The sequence below is a fragment of the Rhinatrema bivittatum genome, chromosome 4 (genome assembly GCF_901001135.1).
Source record: "Rhinatrema bivittatum chromosome 4, aRhiBiv1.1, whole genome shotgun sequence".
NCBI lineage: Eukaryota > Metazoa > Chordata > Amphibia > Gymnophiona > Rhinatrematidae > Rhinatrema > Rhinatrema bivittatum.
This window is the reverse complement of record NC_042618.1, coordinates 420,480,563-420,504,587: the sequence shown is the minus strand read 5'-3', so window position 1 is coordinate 420,504,587 and position 24,025 is coordinate 420,480,563. Positions and strand designations below refer to the sequence as shown.

The following is a 24,025-nucleotide window of genomic DNA, read 5'->3' as shown; positions in this document are numbered from 1 at the left end:
CACTTGACGACTGTCCCGACGCCTCCTTCCTCCCCCATACCATCATCACTCAGATTGGTAGCCCAAGGCTATCCTTTGTATCTACTCTTGCACACTTCTACATCAAGCATGCAACAATGAATTACACTCTGCCTAGCAACGGTGAGGCTGCAGCCTAAGTAAACCTGCGTGCTCATTATAAGGTCAAATCAAATTCCAGAGCCGTTCATGGCAAGGTAATGAGTGGGAGCCCAAGCGGTATGAGAGGCTTTTGGCAGAGGCTGTCAGTGCCAGTGACTCCATCACAAAATGATTAATACGAGAGCGAGTTACTTAGAAGAAATGAACTGCTTGTATTCCTCCCGTTGCTTCTCTCGATATGTTCCCCATCTTCTTTTATTATTTCTACTTTATTCTCCCTGAGGCCCCCGATTGGTCACAGCAGCAAACTCATTTTTATTTAGGTACTTATTCGCTGAAATTATTCAACCAAGACCAAGAGAGCTAAGCCCTTTGAGGTCAGGAGAGCCGACTCTTACAAAGGGGGCAGAGGGGTTTAGCAGGTGGCAAGCAACCACTATAGCCTGCCACCTCCTTTTTTTTTTTTTTTCTGGGCGGGGAAAGGAACAGGCAGGAGAGAGAGAGAGGCAGCTAAGGTGAAGAAAAAGCAGAGCCTCAAGTGACAGAATGCAAAGCAGGTAGAAAAAGTGAGCCTGGATGCCTAAGTGACATTGACTCATGATTCCAACACCTGTGAGAGAGATATTCAATCACAACTAATGACCATACATATGCATGTTACTTCCTTAAAGAGTGATGTATTTATATTATATACAAATACATACAAATGTATGTATGTATATTATGAGGGTTAGTAATGTTTTTCTCTAAGGGTAAAAGATTCTGCATTCTCAAAGTATTCACCAGTCAAGGAACTGCGGCTCGTATGGCTGGAACTCTAGTTGTCCTAGTCACAGATTTCACCACATTTTGTGTGTCACATAGCCAGATGTGTCCCTCTGCCCTGTCATTCGCTCTTGGTGTAACTGTCTTCTGCTAAGAGACTTTAAAAGACCTTGAGAAATCCTTGCTATCCTTCCCAAGGATTAGGCTGCTTCATCCAAGACCGTCCTGCAGCCAGCGAGCTAAGAGGCCCCGGGAGACAGCAGTTTTTAGAGTCAGCACTCAGGGGCCACAGTGCCCACTGGATCGCCAATAAGGAGGCTAGGCAGAAAGGCTGGGGAGGGAAGGGAGCAGCAGGAATTACCTCCTAGCACCCTAGAATCGTGTGAAATGACAGAGAACTCTCTCAATAGGACTGTGCCAAGAGAGATCCAGCACCCACACTGCTGGTGCAGAAATCTGAGAGCTTTGCAATTCTTATGGAAGTCCACCTAAACTATTCAAAGATAACGCTCTACAAGAGCTTTTGAGACTGCAAAAGGTCCCTTTTTTTTTTTCTTCAGAAGACTGCAGGAATGTAACGGAAATCAAAAGGTCCATAGCTAAACCAGATCCCCGGTGTCCCAACAGGCCCTTAATGCAGTGCCGTCTAATGCGTTTCACTCTGCTCCATGAGAAAAATCAGGGAAATAGCACATCACTCTGTTTATACGACCCCTTTAGAACGAAACCGCTTATGCTTTTTTTACCCATGACAAGAGTCCTCAATACCTCGCACTGAAATGAGTTAAGTGCATTAGAGTCAAGGGGCCAAATGTAGTTTACGTCCGTGAGAAAGAAGTGCTTCGTTAGTAAAGCGGATTCACATTTCAAACTCATCTTGGGAGGGGGGTGGGGGGAGGTTGTTGTAGGGAGAGTCAAATAAGGATGGTATTATAAATTAATAGTCTCTTTCCTGAGAGCAGTTTACCTCCTAATTTGTGTAATAAACACGAGGAGAAGCCATAATGGATACAAGCTGCATGGAATAAGGATTACACACCTGCGTTCAGCAAATCTATTTCTATTTTGTCCTGATGTGCAGTCCTTCGGATTGATGTTCTGTTCTCTCTTCACAGAGCCTTTCAGATTGTGGAACAGAGAGACTGAGCATTCAGCAGCCAATGCAGCGCCCGCTGCTCAAAGTGTGGTGCTCACTTTAGCCAAAGTCTTGCTTCCCCAGTGATACACTGGGCCTGATATAGCCGAGATTATAACTAGGGACCCTCATTCTAGGGCCCCCCCCCCGAGAATAATAAATGGGAGAAAATTAGTGGGGGGGAAAAAAATACTAATTTTTTCCAGGTGAATATCAGAAAGATATAGGGGTAGATTTTTTAAAAGAACGCATGCGCGTCCATGTGCGCGCGCGCTACACGGCACACATGGATGCGCGATTTTATGATATGCACGCGCTGGTGCACACATGTTATAAAATCACAGGCGGCATGCACAAGGGGGGGTAGACATAGGCCATAATCACAGGGTGACACATCGTCCGGCTTCCCAGTTCCCTCCCAGTCCATTCCAATTAAGGAGCGGACTGGGCGGGAACTTCCCTACCCCCTACCCTAACCTCCCTGCCCCTATCCTACCTGCCCCCTCTCTCCCTATCCTAGGGCTCCCCCCATTTTGTTACCTTTGTTTTTGCTCCTGCAAAGGGTCTGTAGTAAGTTGCATGCGCCAGCAGCTGCCGGCACGCGATCTCCCGGCACAGCGGCAAATGGCCGCTGTACCAGGCACCTCTAGCCCTGCCCTGCTCCTCTGCTGAGGCCCGGCTCTTGTGCGTGTAACAGGGGTTGCACAAGCGGCTGTGCCCCTTTTAAAATGCGCACAAGGCCCAGCCACGCACGTAACCCATGTTTTACGTGCGCGGGCCATTAAAAATCCAGCCGATAGAGTGCTGGGACGAAAGCAAGGAGGAGTGGGGTTAGAGAGAAAAGTGGGATGCTTAAAGAGAAGGGGGATGGGAATAAAGATAAGATGCTAAAGATAAAGAGGAGGGGTCTAAAGTGAGGGGCAGGAGAGAGGTCTGGGGGTCAGGAAGAGGGTCTGATCCCAAGAAAAGCAATGAAGGATCTGCAGCCCCAACATAATTTACTGTATTATGTTGGTCCCACCGAGCCTTTATTGTTTTTCTTGTGGAGGATAGAGGTGTGGGTACAGATAGGAGGATTTCCCCATGGCAAGGTGGGAATGAGACTGAACCAGCAGAGCCTGTTCTGAGGAGCCAGAAGAGGGGGCAGGACCAGCCAGCATGGCACTCTAGCCAGAAGTCTCATTCTCTTGCAAATTCCTGGGGCACTCTAGCCAGCACAGGGCTCACTTTCTTGCACATTTCTGCTTCCGGATATGCTCTATAATTAGGGAGCCCAATGGACATTTTAGAGCTGTGAAAAAATTGCTAGATTTGTAGTGAAATCATCCAAACATAGACAAGTTAACTCCCTGTCTCATTCACAATTCTAAAATCTCCATTTGGTTCAAAATGTTATCAGACCTAGTTACAAAGTCACTAAATTGGCAACACTGTAGGAGAGGTGGCAGGAGGGAGAAGGTGGGAGCAGGGGAAAAGAAAAGGATGAGGCAGAAGAGAGAGGGGGAGGTGGAGAAGGGATCCCTCCCCAATAAAAATTACCAGGCCTCTCAGCCCCCACTTTTTTCTTCCTCCAGTATACCACCTCTTTCCCCACCCCCTTCTCCTTCAGCTCTTCTGCTCTTCCTCTAACCCCGCCCCCACCCCATCCTGTCCAAAACCTTGCTTTCTCCCTTTGTTCCCACCTCCCACCTCCCTCCCCCCAATACCCTCATTCACATCCTCCTCCACAATTGCTTCATTCCTTCACTGACCCCCCCCCTTACCCATCTCCTTCACTCCCACCCTCCACAATCCCCCTCACTCTTACTTCCCACAACCCCTTCACTCCCTCCCCCGACAATCCACCTGCCCGCTTCCTTCACTCCCACTCCCAACCCCTCTTCCTCCTGGTGCTGCCGCGATGCGTCCTGTTCCACGGCTATCGGCGCCCGATGATGTCATTAGGCACCGGCAATCAAGGAGGAGAAAGAGGGACCAAGGCACTACACAAGGCCAGGACCCTCCTAATTCAGGGGCACAGAGGGTGAGTGAATGTGTTCAGGCAGGGGCTAGTGGCAGCAGCAGCAGCCACTGAGGGGATAGGGAGGATAACGCCAGGCTTCTTTGTTGTCATTGCCCCTGCAACCCCCTACCCACTTCCAAAGCCTATGCCAAATTAGGGTGAAAATAGTTTGAAACCGATTTTCTTCTTTGGAAAAACACAGGAGTTCATGGGTGAAAAAATGTGGTTTAAACCGAAAATGAAGGTTCTTCGTTAAAAAAAAAACCAAAAAACAGTCTTGCGTCCATGGGAGGAAGTTACCATCTTGAACCAGTGAAAATATGTACATAGTAACGTAAGAGATGCCATGCCAAGGTCTCTCGAGCCCAGCATCCTATCTCCAACAGTGGCCCAGCCAGGTCATGAGCACCTGGCCGATCCCAAAAAATAGACTTCATGTTGCTCGCTCCCAGGGATAGCAATAGCTTTTCTATAGTCTACCCGGCTAATTATGTTTTACAGACTTTTCCTCCAGGAACTTGTCAGAGAAAAGTTGCAGGCAGTACCAAGTTATTGAACTAACAAACACATTTGTAACCTGCCTTTTAGAGTGCAAACCTAAAGGGAGGTTCTTATGGTGTTTGGGGGGTTTTTTGGGTTTGTTTTGTTTTGTTTTTTAATTTTCCCATGAATTTTGGGGGAATGGCTTTGGTATCAGCTGCTCTCTGACTTCCGACTTGGGGGTCAGCCATGAAGCTGCTACCCGCAGTATTTCAGTGCTTAGGGCTTCATTTTACAACAGCAACAGGACTGGGTAAAAGTGGCAGGGAGAACAGGATGCTGGCTGCAGGGCTGGATGAACCGACGGTTGGTGGAGAGCGGCACACGATGCTGGCTGTCAGATTTGATTAAAAAAATAAAATAAAATAAAAATAGCTGAGACATTTATATTGCACTCCAACCTGTAATCCAGTAGCTGTGGTTTTGGCTTTTCCGTGATGTTTTTGGTGCCGCTTAGTTTTCATGTGGGCTCTCGATCTGTGTCCCCACTGAGCTCTGATTTGAGCCGACGCAGACTGGTCTGCTCATCAGAGGGATTTGGCATAAAATACAGATACCCCTTCTCCCAAAAACCCCAACGTTTTTTGTTTGGTTTTTTTTTTTTTACCTGCTTCTCCGTCATGGCATACAAGTACTGACGATCAGAGCTCAGCACCAGGTCCCTCAGGATCGGGCTCCCCTCGTGGACGGCGACGTTCTCATACTGCACCGCCAGGCTCCCGCTGGGACTCGTCAAATCCACAAGTATCTGAGGGCAGGAAAGGAAAAAAAAAAAAAAGAGCATTGAGTAACTGGCTTTTTGCTGCTTCCCTGCATTAGCCGAATTCTCGTTCTCTGACTGGATTGCAGGGTTGCAGTAAGCTCCTAACTACGGTTGCCTACTTATTTCAGGATTTTTAACACTCACCCCAGACACCATGCTGGTGTCAGTCCAGTATTCAATAGTCGCCTGCACTCCTCAACTTGCCTTTATTTGTATTCTAAATACATTGGCCAGGAAACCGAGATTAAGGCAAAGCTGGGGCTGGTAGCAGGGTACATGGAACGTAACAATAGAACCCTTAAATCTTATGAATTTATATAAATTGTTAATCAAAACATTTACATTTCTTTATTAGATATTCATCTAAAATAAAGTAATTTATGTAATATAGGCCTGGTACACATATTCTTATACCTTCCTGGCATCAACAGGAGGTAAATAGCCAAACAGAGTCCCTTGAATAACTGCACTTAGCACCAAAAATGTGCGTCAGGCAGCCCGGGTTCTCAGTGTCTCCAGTAAAATGCAGGGAACATGTGAATACACAGAAACATCAGTTGACTGCCACCTCTGACATATTTGCATCATGCAGTCTGCCAGAGCTCCAGAGAAACTGGACTTTTTTTGCTCAAGGGATAAGCATCGTATGCTGAGGTACTGCACAGCTAGAGCATATGATAATTCTCTCTCTCACACGAGTCACTTTCTTTTTCCTGCAAGCCCTCCTCTGCCAAGTATCACTCTCTTTCTTCCCAGCTGGTTCCCATATTGCACTCTCTCTTCCGGTCCTCGTCCTCGTCCAGTGTCCTGGGATCAAGGCTCTCTACAGCTGACATGCAGGTGCATTCAGAAGCACTGGGCTGGCCCAGGCCCTTCTTAGGAGATGTAAGTCAGTCATATTTCAGCTCTGCCATAAACCCAGACTGGCTTTCCTAGCCAAGGCCAGAAAGCCCTTACCCAAACCACAAGCCACTTTTCCCCTCTCCTAACATTCACTCCCGGAGGCGAACCCACTACCGCAAACTTCAAGGGCATCTCCTCATTAATATCAGCTTTCAGCAACTTACTGCTAGGAAATTTCATTTGGCTCTCTGAACAAAACCATAATATTTGCCTCCTTAGAGACCCAACTGTTTGAAAGGTTTCTGTTTTGCGGCAAGAAAGAAAGAAAAAAAAAAAACCCAGTAAAGAGCTGTAACCTTCGCCTCTCCTAGGATGCACCAATTGGAGGGTCGGCTAATAGCTACCAGGAGTGGCTAGAAAACCGTTTTCCTGCGGTCGTTGGCAGTCCTTGCTGGAGGAGCTCTCAGGAATTTGCGCCAGTGTTGTAACATGCAAACGCTTCCTGTGTACCGCAAGGTGGCTTCAAAAGGGATGAAGAAAAGCCGCTCCCCTCTTAACTTCCCATTAGGATTAACGAAAGGGATGGATTACACAGGAAAGCTACACCACGCACACTTCTGAACTGACTAATTTCACACGGTGTCTTTTACAGCACTTCTCCAAAGTTTAAAATGGGAAAGAATGATGCAGCACGAGGGATGAGCTGGTTCCAGGGAGCTCAAAACCACACAGGGATCAGGACTGCTAGGGACTGTAGAGCTGGGCAGACTAGATAGCTAAGCCACATGGGTCTTTCTGCTGCTGTCATGAGTCTATGTTGCAGAGGATTTCCTCTGTAGAAAAACTGTAGGTGCAAATGCGTGCAAGCGAGAAGCCATATCTCATTCTCTAAGAAACACCAACGAACACACACTTCGCCCACTAACTCTAAGGGGAAGCGTTAAGGGTGGAATGGTTAACACACTGAGCTAGGATTCCCACCCAGCTCTACCATGGGCTCTTAGAACATCAGGCTTGCCATACTGGGTCAGACCAAGGGGGCCCTTCAAGCCCAGTATCCTGTTTCCAACAGAGGCCAAGCCAGGTCACCAGTACCTGGCTGAATCCCAAGAAAAGCTCAACTAGAACCCATTTTCCACCCCCCTCCCTATTTCTCCAAGGTGGATTCAAACCCGTGGGCCTTGGCATTCAGAGACCAAACTCATTACTGCCCAAGCCACAGTCACACATCTCCTGTATGCCCAGGTATTCAACTGTAATTGAGTCGTAAGAGCAACAAACTTTCAGTCTACCTAGACACCAGAAATGACTTGCCAAGCTATTCACCCCAGATGTGGCTGCATGTAAAGAGCAGAGTCTCAATTAGATGAAGGCCTTGAAGAAATAAAGATTATTATACTACGCCAAGAAAAAAACAAAATGAACCCAGCACCACTTTGTACAGGCCCCTAGCAAGTTATATCTGCCTGCTTGTATATTTGTGAAAAGCTGATATAATCCCTTTAATTACCAACACCGCTCTTAATGGCAAAGCTGCCGAGAACTGGCATGCCAATTTCATGCTCCAGGGGACGGTGTGAGGTTGCTATAGCAACCCCATACAATATGCAACTGTCCCTATCCACCAAGAGGCCCATGGTATGAGCCTGGAGCATGTCTAGCACTGACCGAAGAGGAAAGAAGATTACACACCAACACCACAGCAAACACACCCCTTCCAGTGATGCTTTACAGAAGATGCTGAACAGTTTATGCCACAACTATGCCTTGTCTTGAAATGGGTCATGCTCTTTGACCCCTCGCAATCATGCAGCACGGAAAGTCTCCAGCATATTCAGTACCTGAAAATCCAAAGTCTCTCTAGGAAAAAAACACGGACCTTCGCCAGGAGCCTTGCTTGCCAACCTTCCGAAAAAGATTAAAAACTTGGCTATTCAAACAAGCCTTCTCTGACCACACCTGAATCACAACTACATTTGCAAAGAATGTTGTCACCCCTGACTTGTAAATAACTAACTTATGATGTTAAACTTCTACTGCTTCTTCTCTATGGTCCTAGTTCCTTTACCCCTGTTCATTGTAACTGCAACTCCTCTGCACCAGATTCAGTTATTGTATTTTCTGCACACCCTGTTTGAATGTAAACCGGCATGATGTGATTTTATCATGAATGCCGGTATATAAAAAAACCTAAATAAATAAATAAATAAATAAATAAAAACAAGTCAGTAGGTCTTCAGCAAAATTCCCCAAATCCCAGTAAAAAAAAACAAAACAAAACTCTGAAAGCAGCGGATAGAGAAAGCTGGAATAGTCTGTGTTCTCACCTGGGAACCTTTCATAATTCCCACTGCACAGAAGTTTTGGCCATTCAAGCTTTTATCATCAGCTTAATTAGGGACTTCTTACCTGAAAAGAGCTTCTAACTAGTAATTAATGTCACAACAGAAATGGCTCAAACCACTGTGCAACAGGAGGCCTAAACCATTCCCTGACCTTCAGGTCATGGGGTGCAGGGCTGTAGTGCACTGTGCTACAATCCCAGCACTAGCGCTTCATTGCCACTGCTTTGCAGGATTAGCGTCAACCGCCAAAGCTGCTCCTTTACGTTTCCACCACACTGTGTGCAGGCTGTGGGTGACCTTGCATTTTGGAGGTTTATTACAGCCTTTTCCATGGGGCGGCGCCCTACTTAGGGCAGGAGGGTATCAGGGTAGAGACAAAGCACTTTATTATAGGCTTCTCATAAAACATTAAATGCAAGATTATGGAACTATATTAAAATATGCATTCCCCACAATAAAATGTACAAGAAAAATATGTCTAATTATCTTTAACTTAAATTCTTGCAAGTGATTTTTTCTGGAATGCTCTCTCCCCGGCACTTTACTTCTGCCCTGTTTTCTCTGTTCTCTTAGTATCCTTCAAAGATGCATCATTCCGAACCATACACTTCTGATGGGGGAAAACAGACAGTCACTCAGAAGCACATGGTTCGGAATGATGTATCTTTGAAGGATACTAAGAACAGGGAAAATAGGGCATCCCAATAAATGCCAAAGGGGATCAGGTGCCTTTAAATAAAGATTCCAAATTACCCCTGTCAACTGATGAGCAGGTTGTTAATACAAACAAGAAACATACTTTGAAATTACTATATACAAATGCTATAAGTCTAAAAAATAATATGGGAGAGGTAGAGTGTATAGCAAACAGATGAAGAGGTTAGATATAATTGGCATCTCAGAGACCTGATGGAAGGAGGATAACCAATGGGAAACTGTGATACCAGGGTACAAATTATATCGAAATGATAGGATGGATCAAATTGGTGGAGGGGTGGCGCTATATGTTGAAGAGATCATTGAGTCAAACAGGATAAAAGTTTTGCAGGAAACAAATTGCTGAATCTTTATGGATAGAAATTCCAGGTGAAAAAGGGAATAAAATAGTAATGGAGGTGAATTACTGTCCACCTGGCTAGAATGAACTAACAGACAATGAAATGCTAAAAGAAATTAGGAAGCTAAACAAAATCAGCAGCACGGTATAAAATGTTGAAAAATCTGCCACAGAATTTGCCAGTTCTTGCCACAGAATCTGAAAATTCTGCCAGAGGAAACCAGGGGCTCTGCTTATTGCCCTGTATTACCCATGAAAGTCTTAGATTCCCAGGAGATCTGGCAACTAAGTAGCTTTATAAGACTCCCACTCAGAAGTATCAGCCAATGAGTGATTATTATCCAGACCCAACATTTATAAGCTGGAATAGGAACGTTGACAAAGTATGTGAACGTCGACCAAGAATTTTAAAATTCGCCTGTTAGGGAAAAATGATCCCAACTATAGGTACACTATGCTGGGTTCTCCGTTAGGAGTCACCACCCACAGAAAAGGAAGTCTGAGTCCTTATGGCCGATAGAAATTTTCAGCTTGGTGTGATCAAAAATGCAAATGGAACGACAGGCATTATTTGGAAAGGAGTAGAGAACAAAGCTGAGAATATCATAATGCCTCTGTATAGATTCATGGTGTGACTGCACTTCAGGATTGTATGCAGTTCTGGTTGCCCCATCTCAAAAAGACATAGTGGACATAGAAAAGATATAGAGAAGGGTGACAAAAATGATAAAGGGTTGGAAAAGCTCCCTTATAGAGAAAGGCTAAACAGCTTTAGCTTAGAAAAGACAATTGAGATGACTGAAATGTATAAAATCAAGAGTAGGGTGGAACACCTAAATAGGGAATGATCATTTAACCTTTCAAACACCACAACTAGGGGACACGCCATAAAACTACCAGCCAACAGATTTAAAACAAATGGTGGGAAGAATTTTTTTCACTCGGCGCACAATCAAACTATGGAAACGGTTGCCAGAGGACAACAGATTCCATAGCTTGATTGCCTTTTCGGAAGCATTACCTGTTCATGGAAAGGGAAAAGAAAGACTATGCCATATAAATAACTTCAATTCCTGGCTCAAAACCTGGTGTACAGAAAGTGGTTTTGGATACGTTAGAGGCTGGGGCCATCTGTGGAGCAGTAAAGTTTATATGATAAGGATGGCCTACATCTGTCTGTAACAGGAAGGAGGATGCTAAGTGAGAAATTCACATCATATATTATCAGACACTTAAACTAGGGAATGGGGGTGGTAGGAGGTGGCCAGTGAAATTGGAATGTCACCCCCCCCCCCCCCCAAGTGATATAGAAAGTGGGAGGAAAAAATAATTGAAAAAAAAAATCAATCAGATAAAAAAAAGCAGAAAAGGTGACTAGGAAGTACAGCAAATCAAGAGAGAATTGGACAGCTATGACCACAAATTTTGTAATCTGGGCAATAAAATCCCAGACCTGCAGGCCCTAATAGTGGAGGCAGATTTGGACATTGCTGCTGTTACAGAGACAGGGTTCACGGACTCTCATAACTGGGATATGGCCCTTCCAGGCTATAACTTAAGGAAGGACAGAGAGGACAGAAAACGAGAACAACAGAGAGGACAGAAAACTAAGAGTAGCTGCTCTATGTCAAAAACAATATCCAAGCCACTGAAACGCAAGGAACACAGAGTAGAGAAGAAGCATTATGGGCCGTCCTAAAACATGGATGGTGCATCCATTTTTACTAGTGTGGTCTACAGGCTTCCAATTCAAATGGAAGAATTAAACAGAGATCTGGTCGAAGACATCCAAAAGGTGGGAAAGAAGGGAGAACTAGTGTTCATTGGAGATTTTAGTCTGCCACATGTAGACTGGAGAATCCCTTCTGCAGAATCTATGAGAAGTATAGAGATAGTGGCTGCCCTTCAAGGTGCTCTGTTCAAACAAATGGTAATGGAACCCAAGAGGGAGGGAGTTATACTCGACCTAGTGCTCACTAATGGGGATAGTGTCTCTAATGTCTGGGTGGGTGCCCACCTGAGCACCAGTGATCATCAAACAGTACAGTTTGATATCGCAAACAGAATACAGAGAAGTCACAAAAAGACCCAAGTTTTGAATTTAAAAAACAATGACTGTCAAAATGGGGACATACCTGAAGGATGAATTATAATGTATCACAATCCTCTTGTGATTTAACTACTCTGAATAATTTTGTTTCATCCGCAAATTTGATAACCTCACTCATCGTATTCCTTTCCAGATCATTTATAAATATACTGAAAAGCACCAGTCCAAGTACAGAACCCTGAGGCACTCCACTATTTACCCTTTTCCGCTGAGAAAATTGACCTTTTAATCCTACTCCCGGTTTCCTGCCTTTTAACCAGTTTGTAATCCACAAAAGGACATCACCTCCTATCCCATGACTTTTTAGTTTCCTTAGAAGCCTCTCATGAGGGACTTTGTCAAACGCCTTCTGAAAATCCAAATACACTACATTTACCGGTTCACCTTTATCCACATGTTTATTAGCCCCTTCAAAAAAATGAAGCAGATTTGTTAGGCAAGACTTCCCTTGGGTAAATCCATGTTGACTGTGTTCCATTAAACCATGTCTTTCTATATGCTTTGTGATTTTGTTCTTTAGAATAGTTTCCACTATTTTTCCCGGCACTGAAGTCAGGCTCACTGGACTATAGTTTCCCATATCGCCCCTGGAGCCCTTTTTAAATATTGGGATTACATTGCCCACCCTTCAATCTTCAGGTACAATGGATGATTTTAATGATAGGTTACAAATTTTAACTAATAGATCAGAAATTTCATTTTTTAGTTCCTTCGGTACCCTAGGATGCATACCATCCGGTCCAGGGGGGATCTGTATTGGAAGACTTATGAGAGGCTGAAGGATTGGAATACGTACACCAGGAAAGAAGAGGTGCAAAGGAGATATGATACAGACCTTATAATACCTGAAAGAATTAAATAATGTACAAACTTTGAACCTTTTCCATTGGAAAAGAAACAGTAGAAGCAGGGGTCACAAAATGAAAATCCAGGGGAAAGACTCAGAACCAACATAAGAAAATATTTTTTCATGGAGAGGATGGTGGATGTCTGGAATGCCCTTCCGGAAGAGGTGGTGAGGATGAAAATAGTAAAATTCAAAAGGGCATGGGATAGATACCACGGATCCCTAAAGGTTTGAGAATGATAATGAAGAAAAGGGTGAATGGGGGTCACCTGCATGGAGTGGCAATTAGCCTTGTGGAGTTTGACAACTGCAACATCGCTCTCCACTTTGACGGCAGAGCAAGGAAAAAGGTTTATTGGATTCTGAAGACAGCCAACACGGGACCCAGACTTTTATGGTCTGGGATACTGATACACTGACATTTGGGATAAAGCTTCTACGGCCAAATTCAAAAGCAAAGAATGTTCAAGAAGCATTGTTTGAATTATCAGGAAGGCTGCTCACCATGTAAAAATAAGTCATAAGTTTACTATGGGTTTTTACAGTTGCTTGGTTTTGCTTGTAAGTATTACTATCCTTCACATAAGGTATAGGGGTAATCTGCATGGAGCGGCAGTTACTGCCCTTGGAGGACACTTGGGGTAACCTGCATGGAGTAGAAGTTGCTGCCATGGGAAGCTTGCTGGGACATTTGCTCTTTTTCTGCCGACAATACTATGTTACTATGCTATACGATCAAGGCAATTAACAGAGTGGGATTCAAAAGAGGATTAGACAAGTTCCTGAAGGAAAAGTCCATAAACTGTTATTAGCCAGGTAGAATTGGGAAAGCCAGCACTTACCCTGGGAATGAGATACAAGAAAGAGATCAACTACTGGAAATCTGCAGAGCACTTGTGACCCAGACTGGCCACCGTTAGAGATGGAATGCTGGGCTCAATGGACTTGGTCTGATCCAGTGTGGCACTTCTTGACATCTGTATTCAGAAGCCATTTAAATAGATTACTGAAAAGTTATCTGTCTAAATGGAAAAGCGGCAGTATTTGAAACTGTATGCTGCTAAATTCTAGCCACATAATACAGGAGAGGGTGGGAGGCATTTTGGGGCAGGCCAGAGTTAGCTGCATAAATTATGCAGATAACTCCAATATTTGGAGTTAGCTACTTTTACGGCTAATTTTATAACTTTAGGACAGCCGTAGGGTTAACCTAAAGTTGGCCGGATATATTTATCCGGCCAACTTTAAGATAGCTGGGGATATTTAGCAGTGCGGCCGTGCCACTGAATATCTCCGTTAAGATAGCCGAATAGCTATATCGGGCTAACTAGCTGCTCCACAGCTGAACATCGGCCGTCTTATGTTCTTAATATTGTTTATTTCTTTGTTGGGATTGGAATACCAAAAAAAAAAAAAAAAGTCCCACAGGGAAATGTAATCTCTTCCTCCATTCATTGCCCTCCAATTTTGGCACGGGACACACTGGCAGGAGTAAATATCAGAACCCACATTTTGCTTTCTCCCCCTTCGCTGGATTGTGCAGGCTTTCAGCGCTTTACTCAAAGTAAGAATTTTCTTGATTCAAGGTTTATTGTACTTTTCTGATGCACATCATTATCGAACCTACGGGGGACTGAAAGATTATGATTTTAGCAGCCACACATGACAAAACCTGTCCCTTTAGACCTGATTTGTTCAGTACAACTAAAATATTTTATAAGGAGAAAATATTATAAAAAAAGAAATAGGGGCCTGTCATAATTCAGAAAGCTTTGACAATTTCTACAAGTGAAAGGCTACAGAACTAAAAAAAAAAAAAACTAGGGACATTTTCTCCTCAAAAATAGGCAACAATTAAATATTTAAGTAAAATTATATTCAATTATAAATTACAGTTCTCAAACTGACAATACTACAACAATGTTAATTTGGAAAAACAAGACCTTTAAACAATAAATGTTTTAAAATGAGACATTAGATTGTTTCAGGATTAGCATTATCTTGTCTTACCTCCACTTTATAAAGCATTACCCTGCCTCCCAATGTCTAACTGACAGAATCCAGGTCTGAGGTGTGATAATCATATACAGTATATCTTTTAAGGAGGCAAGCTCTGGCTGCATGCAAGGCTGGCTAGCAGCTGGGGCACAGAGGGAGTTTTGCTGCCCGGACGAACTTCCAGCTTTGCAAAGCAACAGGGGAGAGGCTGCGAGATAAGGACTCAGCAGCTCCAAGTTCCTAGCACAATTCAACCGATGCCCCGGAGTGTGCGATCCCCTCCAGATATCTCTAGATACAGGAGTACAGGTGCGCACACAACCGCTTTCACACGCCCGGTGGGAAAGGGTCGGCCAAGCAGGTCACCAACAGTTCAGAAAGGCTTCTCTGCCATGATATCCACCATCTCGTTCTGGCCCTGAAAACCGAGTTAAGCCTCTCCTAACTACAGTGCTTTTAAATCATACAGACAGTAAATGCATTAGGAAAGGCTACAGCAATATAATCGCACGGTGCTTCATATGGAGGTGGGGAGGGTGCTAAAATCCAAAGGCCAATTCTCTAACACAATTGTCATCTTTGGGCCGTGACTGACTTCTTGAAGTTAATGTAATATCCAGTCAACTTAATAAAATCCCTTCAGAGCCCTCAGCACCCTCTGAGGAGCTCATTTAAACAGGGCAGACGAGTGGTTAACTAAAGGGGAAAAAGGTGGGGGGGGGGGGGGGGGGGAGAGATAGGGGTCCTGGCCTGTGTCTATGTACCAAGGATAGAGATTAGGCAAACCTCTATAATCAACGAGATAAACACAAACCCGGGGAAACAAATTCCTTTCATAAACAACACCCAACTACCCTGGGTGAACATTTGCCGAGACGACGACCACTTCGAAGGAGATTCAGTTCACTCGGAATATAAAAATGAAACACCACATTTACATTTCCTCGCCAAACGGTAGTCTGGATAAATCTATACCAAATCCTGTGGTAAAAAAATCAAACAGGCAAAAGTAATTCCTAGTCCCCTCCTACCCTGGACCCTCCCCTTCCCCCCCTCCTACTGCAGTTTATTTGATACATACTAATAAAATTATAAATTAAAAAAAAAAAAAAAAAGAAACAGATACATAGCTGAGTTGACAAACTGACTTGCATAAGGAGTGATATTGTACAAATGGTCAGGCCTCTGCAGGAAGGATATATCCTTAGCTGGAATAACTGGGCAGACTGGTTTATTTAGGTGTTAATTTTCAAAGAAAACAGAGCACCTGAAGGAGGCACCTCAATTTTAGACACCTACAGTTATGCGAAATGTCAGCCAAAAACTGAGGCCCCTGAATTTAGGCCCTTCATCTATTCTCCTAAGTTAGATGGCCTAGCACCGAAAAATCAGTGCTGGATACCTAACTTACTTCCCCCAACTCTACCCCACTCATGGCCCTGGCTCCCTTTTTAAGCACCTAAATTTAGGTGTCTATCGTGAAGCATTTTCATTTAGGCAGATCTAGTAGCCTAACTCCTGATTTTTTCAATATGGGCCCACATGTTCTCGTATACATTTTTCAGTGAGGCTTCCAGCAGCAAAAGATATTATAAGAAGCCTATAAAATGTAAAATGCTTGACACTTCACAGGGATGGAATTATGGGCAGGAAAGGCGTTTCAGGCATACATTGCTGGCTTATTAGTTACAAATATCATAGGACAGGCGACTCACATGCACGCACACGGTTCAAGACTGAGAAAAAAAGAGCACACCTCAGACCTGCTGCATACACAAGATCTGTTTGAGACCTGCAACCTGCATGTAAGCTGCTGCTGTCAGCGACACCTGTCTGAAAGGGTCAAATCAATCAATTTTAGCAGTCTGATGGCTGGGCAGTCTCACCAAATTCCTTTGAGGAAGCGAATGCATCCGTAGGAGCATGCACATGTTGATAAAAGTCATTCAGATGTATCTGCACTTGATGTTAACTAACCAAGGACATCAGTAACAGGGTAAAAAAAAAATTTACTTTGCATTCTATTTCCATTCTGCAAGTTAACTAAATGTAAATCTAGAGCTCATTCAGCCAAAAACAAAACTGAGCAGAGATACTACTGTAGGAAGGACCTCACAGAACTGTGGCACAGAGTCAAAACCAACCTTTTATTTTTAGGTAGTAACCTCTATCACAAAAAGGGTGTTTTAAGATGCCAGACTCTTCGGGGACCAATTTTAAGTTCTCATTCAGCAAATGTCACCCAGCTTGCTTCCGAGTGCCACAAATCCTGGGATCTGTTCCTGCTGCAGAAAAAGCCACTTCATGGCTTCTCTGCCAGATGGCAAAGAGACTTGCCCAGGGTCACACATGGAGCCCATGAAAGCTGTTATCAACTGTTATAAAGTCATGGCATAATTCTCTCAACTGATTTAAGAAACACCAGACACAAAAATAAACAAGCCTTTGGCAGAAAAGGTTCCCCGTTTCAGAAAGCTGGCCTCAGAATTGGCTGCTGCCTCTGGCATAAGTCGAAGGGACCCCCCGACTCTCGGGATACGGAGCAGATAGCTCAGTAAATCCATGTGCGTAGATGCAAATTCCACAGGTAAAGTATGTGTGAACTTTCCCTTTGAAAACTGCCCAAGGGTAAAAAAAAAAAGTACACACAAATTTTCAGCCACTTTTTCTGGATAAAATGTACACATTATGAGAAAGCTAAAACTGCGCACACTGCCGTCTCCTCCAGGAACGCCGCCATGAAAATGCAAGTAAACCAAGCTCAGCTTCATTTGAACAATTTCTTCCACTCCCACAATTCCGGGAGCTAGGGGACAGTTCGAAAATAAGACCTAGCATTGCCACAGCAGGAAGCATCCTTATTTCACCATCTCCCAGAACCGGACAAGGTATTTCAGGCTGCACACATTTACAGCCCGGGCTGGCACGCTAGGCGAGGCTTCAGTCATGCACCGTTTCCCCCCCCCCTTCCAACTTACTGCTAGCACAGCACCGCCCTCCCCCCCCCCCCCTCCAACTTACTGCAGCACAGCACTGCCTCCTTTCAGCAGCAGTAGCTGCAGTACAGCACGTCCTCCTTTGGCGATATTGGTTCTGGCATAGCATCCCTGTGGGCCTTGTGCTGGCAGGAGTTTTCTGCCCTTCCACCCCCCCACCCCACCCTCCCCAATTTTGACACGTTAGGCAACCATCTAGTTTGCCTAATGGAAACACCGGCCCTATCTACAGCCACCCAACACCTGAGTTTAACTCCATATTAGTGCAGGGAACTGTTGTCTTCCCAGAATCCCCCTCTCTATCGGGACTGCCGCGCTGATTCCTACAGACCTTCCATTACCGGAGCTGGGGGGAGTCCTTTGTTAGTTTTCACTTACTTGTGCTCGGGGATGGAGCCTAGTAGCTCAATTTATTGGCTGAACAGGAGCAGGAGATGTTAAACACTCAGCTTTAGCAAGCTGCAGAAAGCCGCTCAGCTTAGAGCGAAGGTGTGGAACCAAAATGCAATTCATTATTCACGCATGTCCTACGGACAGTGCAGGAAACAAGAAGTACTGCTCCGATGTTATTTCAGAATATCTCAGGCTCATGAGAAATAAACTCACATGTCGCAACTCTTCCAACAGTCACTTGAACCTAACCAGATCCTACATATATTAAAGAGAATAACTGCAGTACACCAGACACACTTTGTCTTTTCCCAGAATATTTACCCAATCCTTCTGTGTCTCAAATGTATTAAAAGTAGAGCCACCTGCACGGCAGACACATCATGGCTCATCTCCTTCAAGATGCTGCAATCATCCTGTTGTCCATTTTCGAACAGCCTGCATACATTTTTAATCAAATATGCGCAAAGATAACACCAAAGCTAACTTGCACGCCTAAGTCTGCTTTTGAAAAATACCCCTCCAATACTACGTGTGCACATAATTGGAGAACTTACTTGCCTGATAATTTCATTTTCCTTACTGTAGACAGATGTCCTTCCGCCCATTCCATTAGCTGGTCTATTTCCTGCGACACTTGCTGGCTTCTTGGTTCCTCCCTGGCAATATGTATAGGCCACTGTTGTTGCGTTGTCAGACATCACGTGAACCGTTTGATTCTGCAGCCTGTGGCTGAACTACAAGCCTGCCAGCCGTACCACCCGGGCTTCCTGGCGATTGATGTTCCAGCAGGACTCTTTGGCCTTCCAATGCCCCTGGGTTGTTAACTCCAGACAGTGAGGCCCCCCCAACCACGGAGACTCACATCTGTCTTGAATACCAACCAGGCTGGAGAGGACCAAAAGGTAGTGCCCAAAACCGATAATGGCGCCTCCAACACCTTATAGAGTAGAAAGCGTTGGTGTTCCAATCGGATGGGAATATGAAGGTAAGCCTCTGATGGATCCAAGGAGGGTAGAAATTCTCCCGACTGCACTGCCTTTATCACAGAGCATAAGGCTTCCATTCCATTCGAAAATGAGTCATCTTCAAATGACGGTTGACCCTCTTGAGATCCAGGATGGAACAAAAGGAGCCCTCCATCTTGGGCACAACAAAATTAATGGAATATCGCCCCATGCTTTGAGACGTGGACACCAGAACCACAGCCCTCAGTCTGAGGAGCCTTTGAAACTTCAACTCTCCCTGAATGTCTGAGCAGCGCTGACACAGGTTAGAAGCCAGGTCAGGCTGAGAAGCCCTAATATGACAGGCAACACAAATAGGAAGACGCTTAGGCTTCTTGCTTACCGGCACCATCGTTGCGGTAAACGTGCGTCAGAACGACTCTCGCTCAAAACTGAAATGCGCCCAAAAATAAGCACCTAGATGAAAACGCAGCAAGGCGCGTGCACACAACCTGGGCAGCAAGTGAAGCACTAAGTTTGTGCGCGTAAAAAGCGCACCCAAAAAACGAATGCACAACGCGTGTGCAGAGCTGACGTACTGCGCACACCGACGGCCTATAGAGGACAGCATAAGAGCGGGTGAAAATGGCCGCTGCAGCTTATCACACGGCGTGCAAGAAAAAAGCCTAAAGTGCAGGGCATAGCCCACCGGGGGCTGCTCAATCCGCCAGGCTGCCCAGTTCACCAACCCCAACGGGAGCAGGAACAAACGTCAGTATGGCGCACAGAGAATAGAGACTGGAAGAAGTCCTGAAACCCCTCTGTCTTTGACTCAGGGTAAAACTTTCTTTTTTTTTTTTTTTTTAAACCTTACTTGAGCTCAGTACTTACCAACTGAGCACAGAGATGGTCTCTGGCTGTGGGGGAGAGGGCATCTGCCGTCACCACCACACTCTGCCTCCTGCACCCACTGCCTTTCAGCTGAACTAGCAGCTAAGTCCATGCCGGGAAGCCCAGCTACCGGACTAAGGGCACACCTCTGAGGGACCATGGAAATCGCCTCAGGCATTCTCAACTGAGGGAGGGACCTTTAGGTATCACCGCAGGAGAACAGGGCTTCCTTTTCCTGAATTTAGAATTTCAAATTTCTCCTTCCATAAAGCAATCCCCATAGGGAGATGCACGTCCACCATCTGCTGGAGACCGAGAATACTGGCAGGCTGGGGTCACTGCAGTGTTATAAATAATGTGACGTCAGCTTGCTCTGTCTCCATCTGCTGGCAGGGGAGCAAAAACCACTGGTCCTGAGTCTATCTGTCTACATGCTAGGAAAGATACCCGCTGTCATGTGCACAAATATTTTTTCAGGGAAGTTTTCCACATTTATTTATTTAAAACTATTTATGGATTGCCCTTTCCAGATTTTAAAAATTTCTCAGCGCAATTTACAGAAATACATAATGCAACAAAATACTAAAATTGAAAAATAGAACAGTACATAAAACATAGGTACTAGAGCACCCAAGCATATCTTCGAGGCTCACGAGGAGTTGCTTGGTTGAAGAGTATCCACCAATCACTAACTTCTTTCAGCCCCACTGCATCTCTAGAGCTTCATAACCCTCAAAGTCTACCACTTATCTTTCCAGTACACCTTGGTATGCTTCCAGAAATGCAGAGTGTTGGTTACACATTCTACCACCAAAAAACTTCATTTCTAAAGCTGGCCCCAGCCCCACCCCCACCCCCACTGGCGCTACAACAAAACTATGCTCTAGTGCAAAACTATGCTCTAGTGCAAGTCTTGCTCCAGTTTTGCCCTAGAGTTTTCCTCCCATGGAAAATGCAAGGGTATTTTTACTGATTCAGCTGCAGTAAAACTGATACATTTTCTGCAGAATAATGGAGGGAACATTCAGAAGGAGGCACGAAGGCTGGTTAGTGGAACATCTGAAAGCACAGCACAATGCTCAAAATCTGCAGCGAGACCCTCAAACCCCAGTGGTCCGGCTACAGGGACTTACAGAATAAAAACGAGCATTGGGAGACCACACGGAGGATTCTGGAGAGGAGAATCACACACCCCAGGGTCTCAGCAGTTAAAAAATTAACTGCGCAGGTTTTAAACCACCGGGCCATGGAACCACTAAAAATCACACAAGTTTGGCCATTCAGGTTATGCTGCCCAAGCCGTGGAGGGGAAGCAAAATCATCCAAGGACAACAGAGCCCTTCTTAGTGCTCCCCCCACCTGATGTACAACCACCTCTCCCAGCCAATTATAAACTCAAGCAATTTGCATAGGTTACAACTGACAGAAGACAGGGAAAAGATATGAATGCAAAATATAACACCCTCCCCTCCCATTCTCCTTCACCAACACAGGCTCCCAGCACCAGCTATTTAGCATGGAAATGTATGTATACCACATCACAAACTAAATTGAGGCCCTGCTTAATTAAAGCGGCAGTGGCTTTGATTCACCTCCAGCATCAAGATAACATCTGAGGATTATTTTTAGGCAGTTTTACAAAACAAATGCACTTAATTAAGAGAGAGTACCCTGAGATGCTTTCAAGAGGCAGCAACATAATCTGCAAAACAGCCAGTAATTCACAATTATATTTTAAGAGCTTCTATTTATTTATTTTCTTTTGTAATTGAGATGGAGGCTGACTAGGAGGAAGGAAGGGTTACAGCTGAGGCTATCAAGCGGCCTCCGGCACATGTGAGTATGGTTTAAAAAAAATGGCCAATTTATCCAAATTCTGGCTGGTCACAATTGTACACCCCCTATTTTATATGGTGACTGAAGGGTCCGCACTTCCTTCTTTTGTACTGCAGCAAATGCTGGCACAGGAATTAAAAAAATTAGGTGCCCCATGTGAACCTCATCACCTTGCACAGCGCATGACCCCCACACACACACACACACATTCCACACACACAGTTAAGAGTTATGCATTTATATTTTACATGAAAAATATCAAAGTAAAGTATTCTGAGGTAAAAATATCACATTATATTGAAATGCACTGCTGTGATGCCAACCAGAAATCCCTGCAAAAAAGACCCTTGGAATCCATATGGTATTAGGTCTATTGTGATATGTGTTGGGTGTGGGCTTGTCCCTCTGAAAGCCCAAATACACTTCCTATTAGGAAAATGCCTCACTTCAGTCACACATGTAGAATATAAACAGACCCTCATCAAATACAGAATAGAGCAACCTTAAAGTAGAAATACAAACATGCAGACAAAAACTGAACTGGAAACCACAAGAAGCCAGACTCTATACAGTGCAATAATGAAAAAACCAGAACCATCACCATTCCTCAAACATCAAACAATAAAATCAAGAAATAAAATACATAATCATAATATTAAAAACATACAAATAAAATTTCAAAAAAGCAAACTTAAGAATAAAAGATCAAATAATTTTTTAAATTTCCCAAACACCAATAAAATATTTCAAAACAGAAGACACAGCAAACACCTGAAAAATTCACGCTATCCATACCTGGGAACTTTTGATTTCCAGTCACCCTGGGACTGTCGTGGAATATTGGGAGTTGGATTCACAAACTCTCTCCATGTATATATATATATATATATATATATATATATATATATATATATATATTTGAGATATATATATATATTTATTTTTTTTTTACGGTATATATATATATATATATATATATATATATATATATATATACACACACACACACACACACCAACCACACACACACCCACCAACCACACACACACCAACCACACATACATACGTATGCTCCCTCTATCAGGGATCTATCAGTAGTCCCAGGACCTCATCTTCATTGCAGCTGCTAGCAGGTTAGAATCCACCTGCAGCCCCCATTCCAGTTTCTCTCTCTCTCTAACACCCCCCCCCCCCCCCCCCCCCCCAAGACAATCTCCCATTTACACACACACACACACACACACCACATACAGGCTCCCATTCGCATCCACCCAAATCCCAAGCAGGCTTCCATACACACACACACACACACACACACACACACACATATGCAATTCAGGCAGGCTCCCATACACACACACACACACCAGGCAGTCAGGGTCCATGGGTCATTCCTCCCCTGCGGCCACTCTGTTCTTTTGTGGAGAAAATCCGTTCTGCAGATCTTCTTCCTGTGCCAGCACTGCGATAATTCAACACTCGTGGTGCTAGCACTTCCTGTATTCTCATTTCGCGAGAATATTTATTTATTTTATTTATGTTCTTTTTTATACCGAAATATAGCTGGGAGCCTTCATTCCGGTTTACAGTGTAACAACTTCATTACATAGAACAGATATAAATTATAAATATAATACAATACAAAGAGTAAAATAAACATATAACATCTCAGTAAAGAGCGGAGAATAACATGTTAGAAAGATACCAAGTAGGTTTAAATTTTGCATATACTTATTGTACAGAAGTATTAGGGTTCAAGATGGGGTTGAAATTGTTAAATATAGATATAGATCATATCATTCTGTGTATGATTGTCTAAACAACCATGTTTTTAGTTCTTTTTTGAAATTTTTGGGATCTTTGATGGAACTTAGGTATCCTGGGATAGAGTTCCATTCTTTTGGACCGGCAATAGAGAAGGCTCTATGTCTAGTATATATATTTTGTATATATACTAGAATAATACAATAAATAGAATAAAGAAATACAGGAAGTTCTAGCACCACGAGTGTTTAATATCAGAGGGCCAGCATCAGAGGAGGAGCTGAAAGACGGGCTTCCTCTGCTGTGGTCTCCTGCTTTTGTCGCCGGTGGGATCACATCCACCTGTGGTACCACAGGCCTCCTTCCACTGCTGGTGTAATCAGGTCCACTGGCAGCAACATGGACCTCTCCCTGCTCCTGACGCCGCTCCACCAGGTGTGCTGCCCTGTGCAATTGCACGGTTTGCACACCCGGTGGCACCAGGCCTGGGTTGAAGGGTAGCTCTCCAACCTTTGATATACCAGCAGGAGCTGGTGCTCACCCTCACGCTCCGGTGCCCCAGGTGGGTGTCAGTCTTGCGGTGCACCATGCTGACGACCCTGAACAGAGGCAGTGGATGCAAACATCTTATGAATATGCATTGTGGATATCCTAAAAACCAGACTGGTCAGGCTGA

At 44.3% G+C, this 24,025-nt stretch overlaps 1 protein-coding gene across 7 annotated transcripts in view; it reads right to left on the bottom strand.

Moving 5' to 3' along the window:
- Nucleotides 1-24,025, bottom strand: part of PLXNA1 (plexin A1) — a 644,822-nt gene that overhangs the window by 317,204 nt on the left and 303,593 nt on the right. For all 7 annotated transcript variants that reach the window (XM_029601328.1, XM_029601329.1, XM_029601330.1 and 4 more), the window contains exon 4: nt 5,170-5,310. In XM_029601328.1, the coding sequence (XP_029457188.1) occupies nt 5,170-5,310 (141 nt within the window). The remainder of the gene's footprint in view (nt 1-5,169; nt 5,311-24,025) is intronic.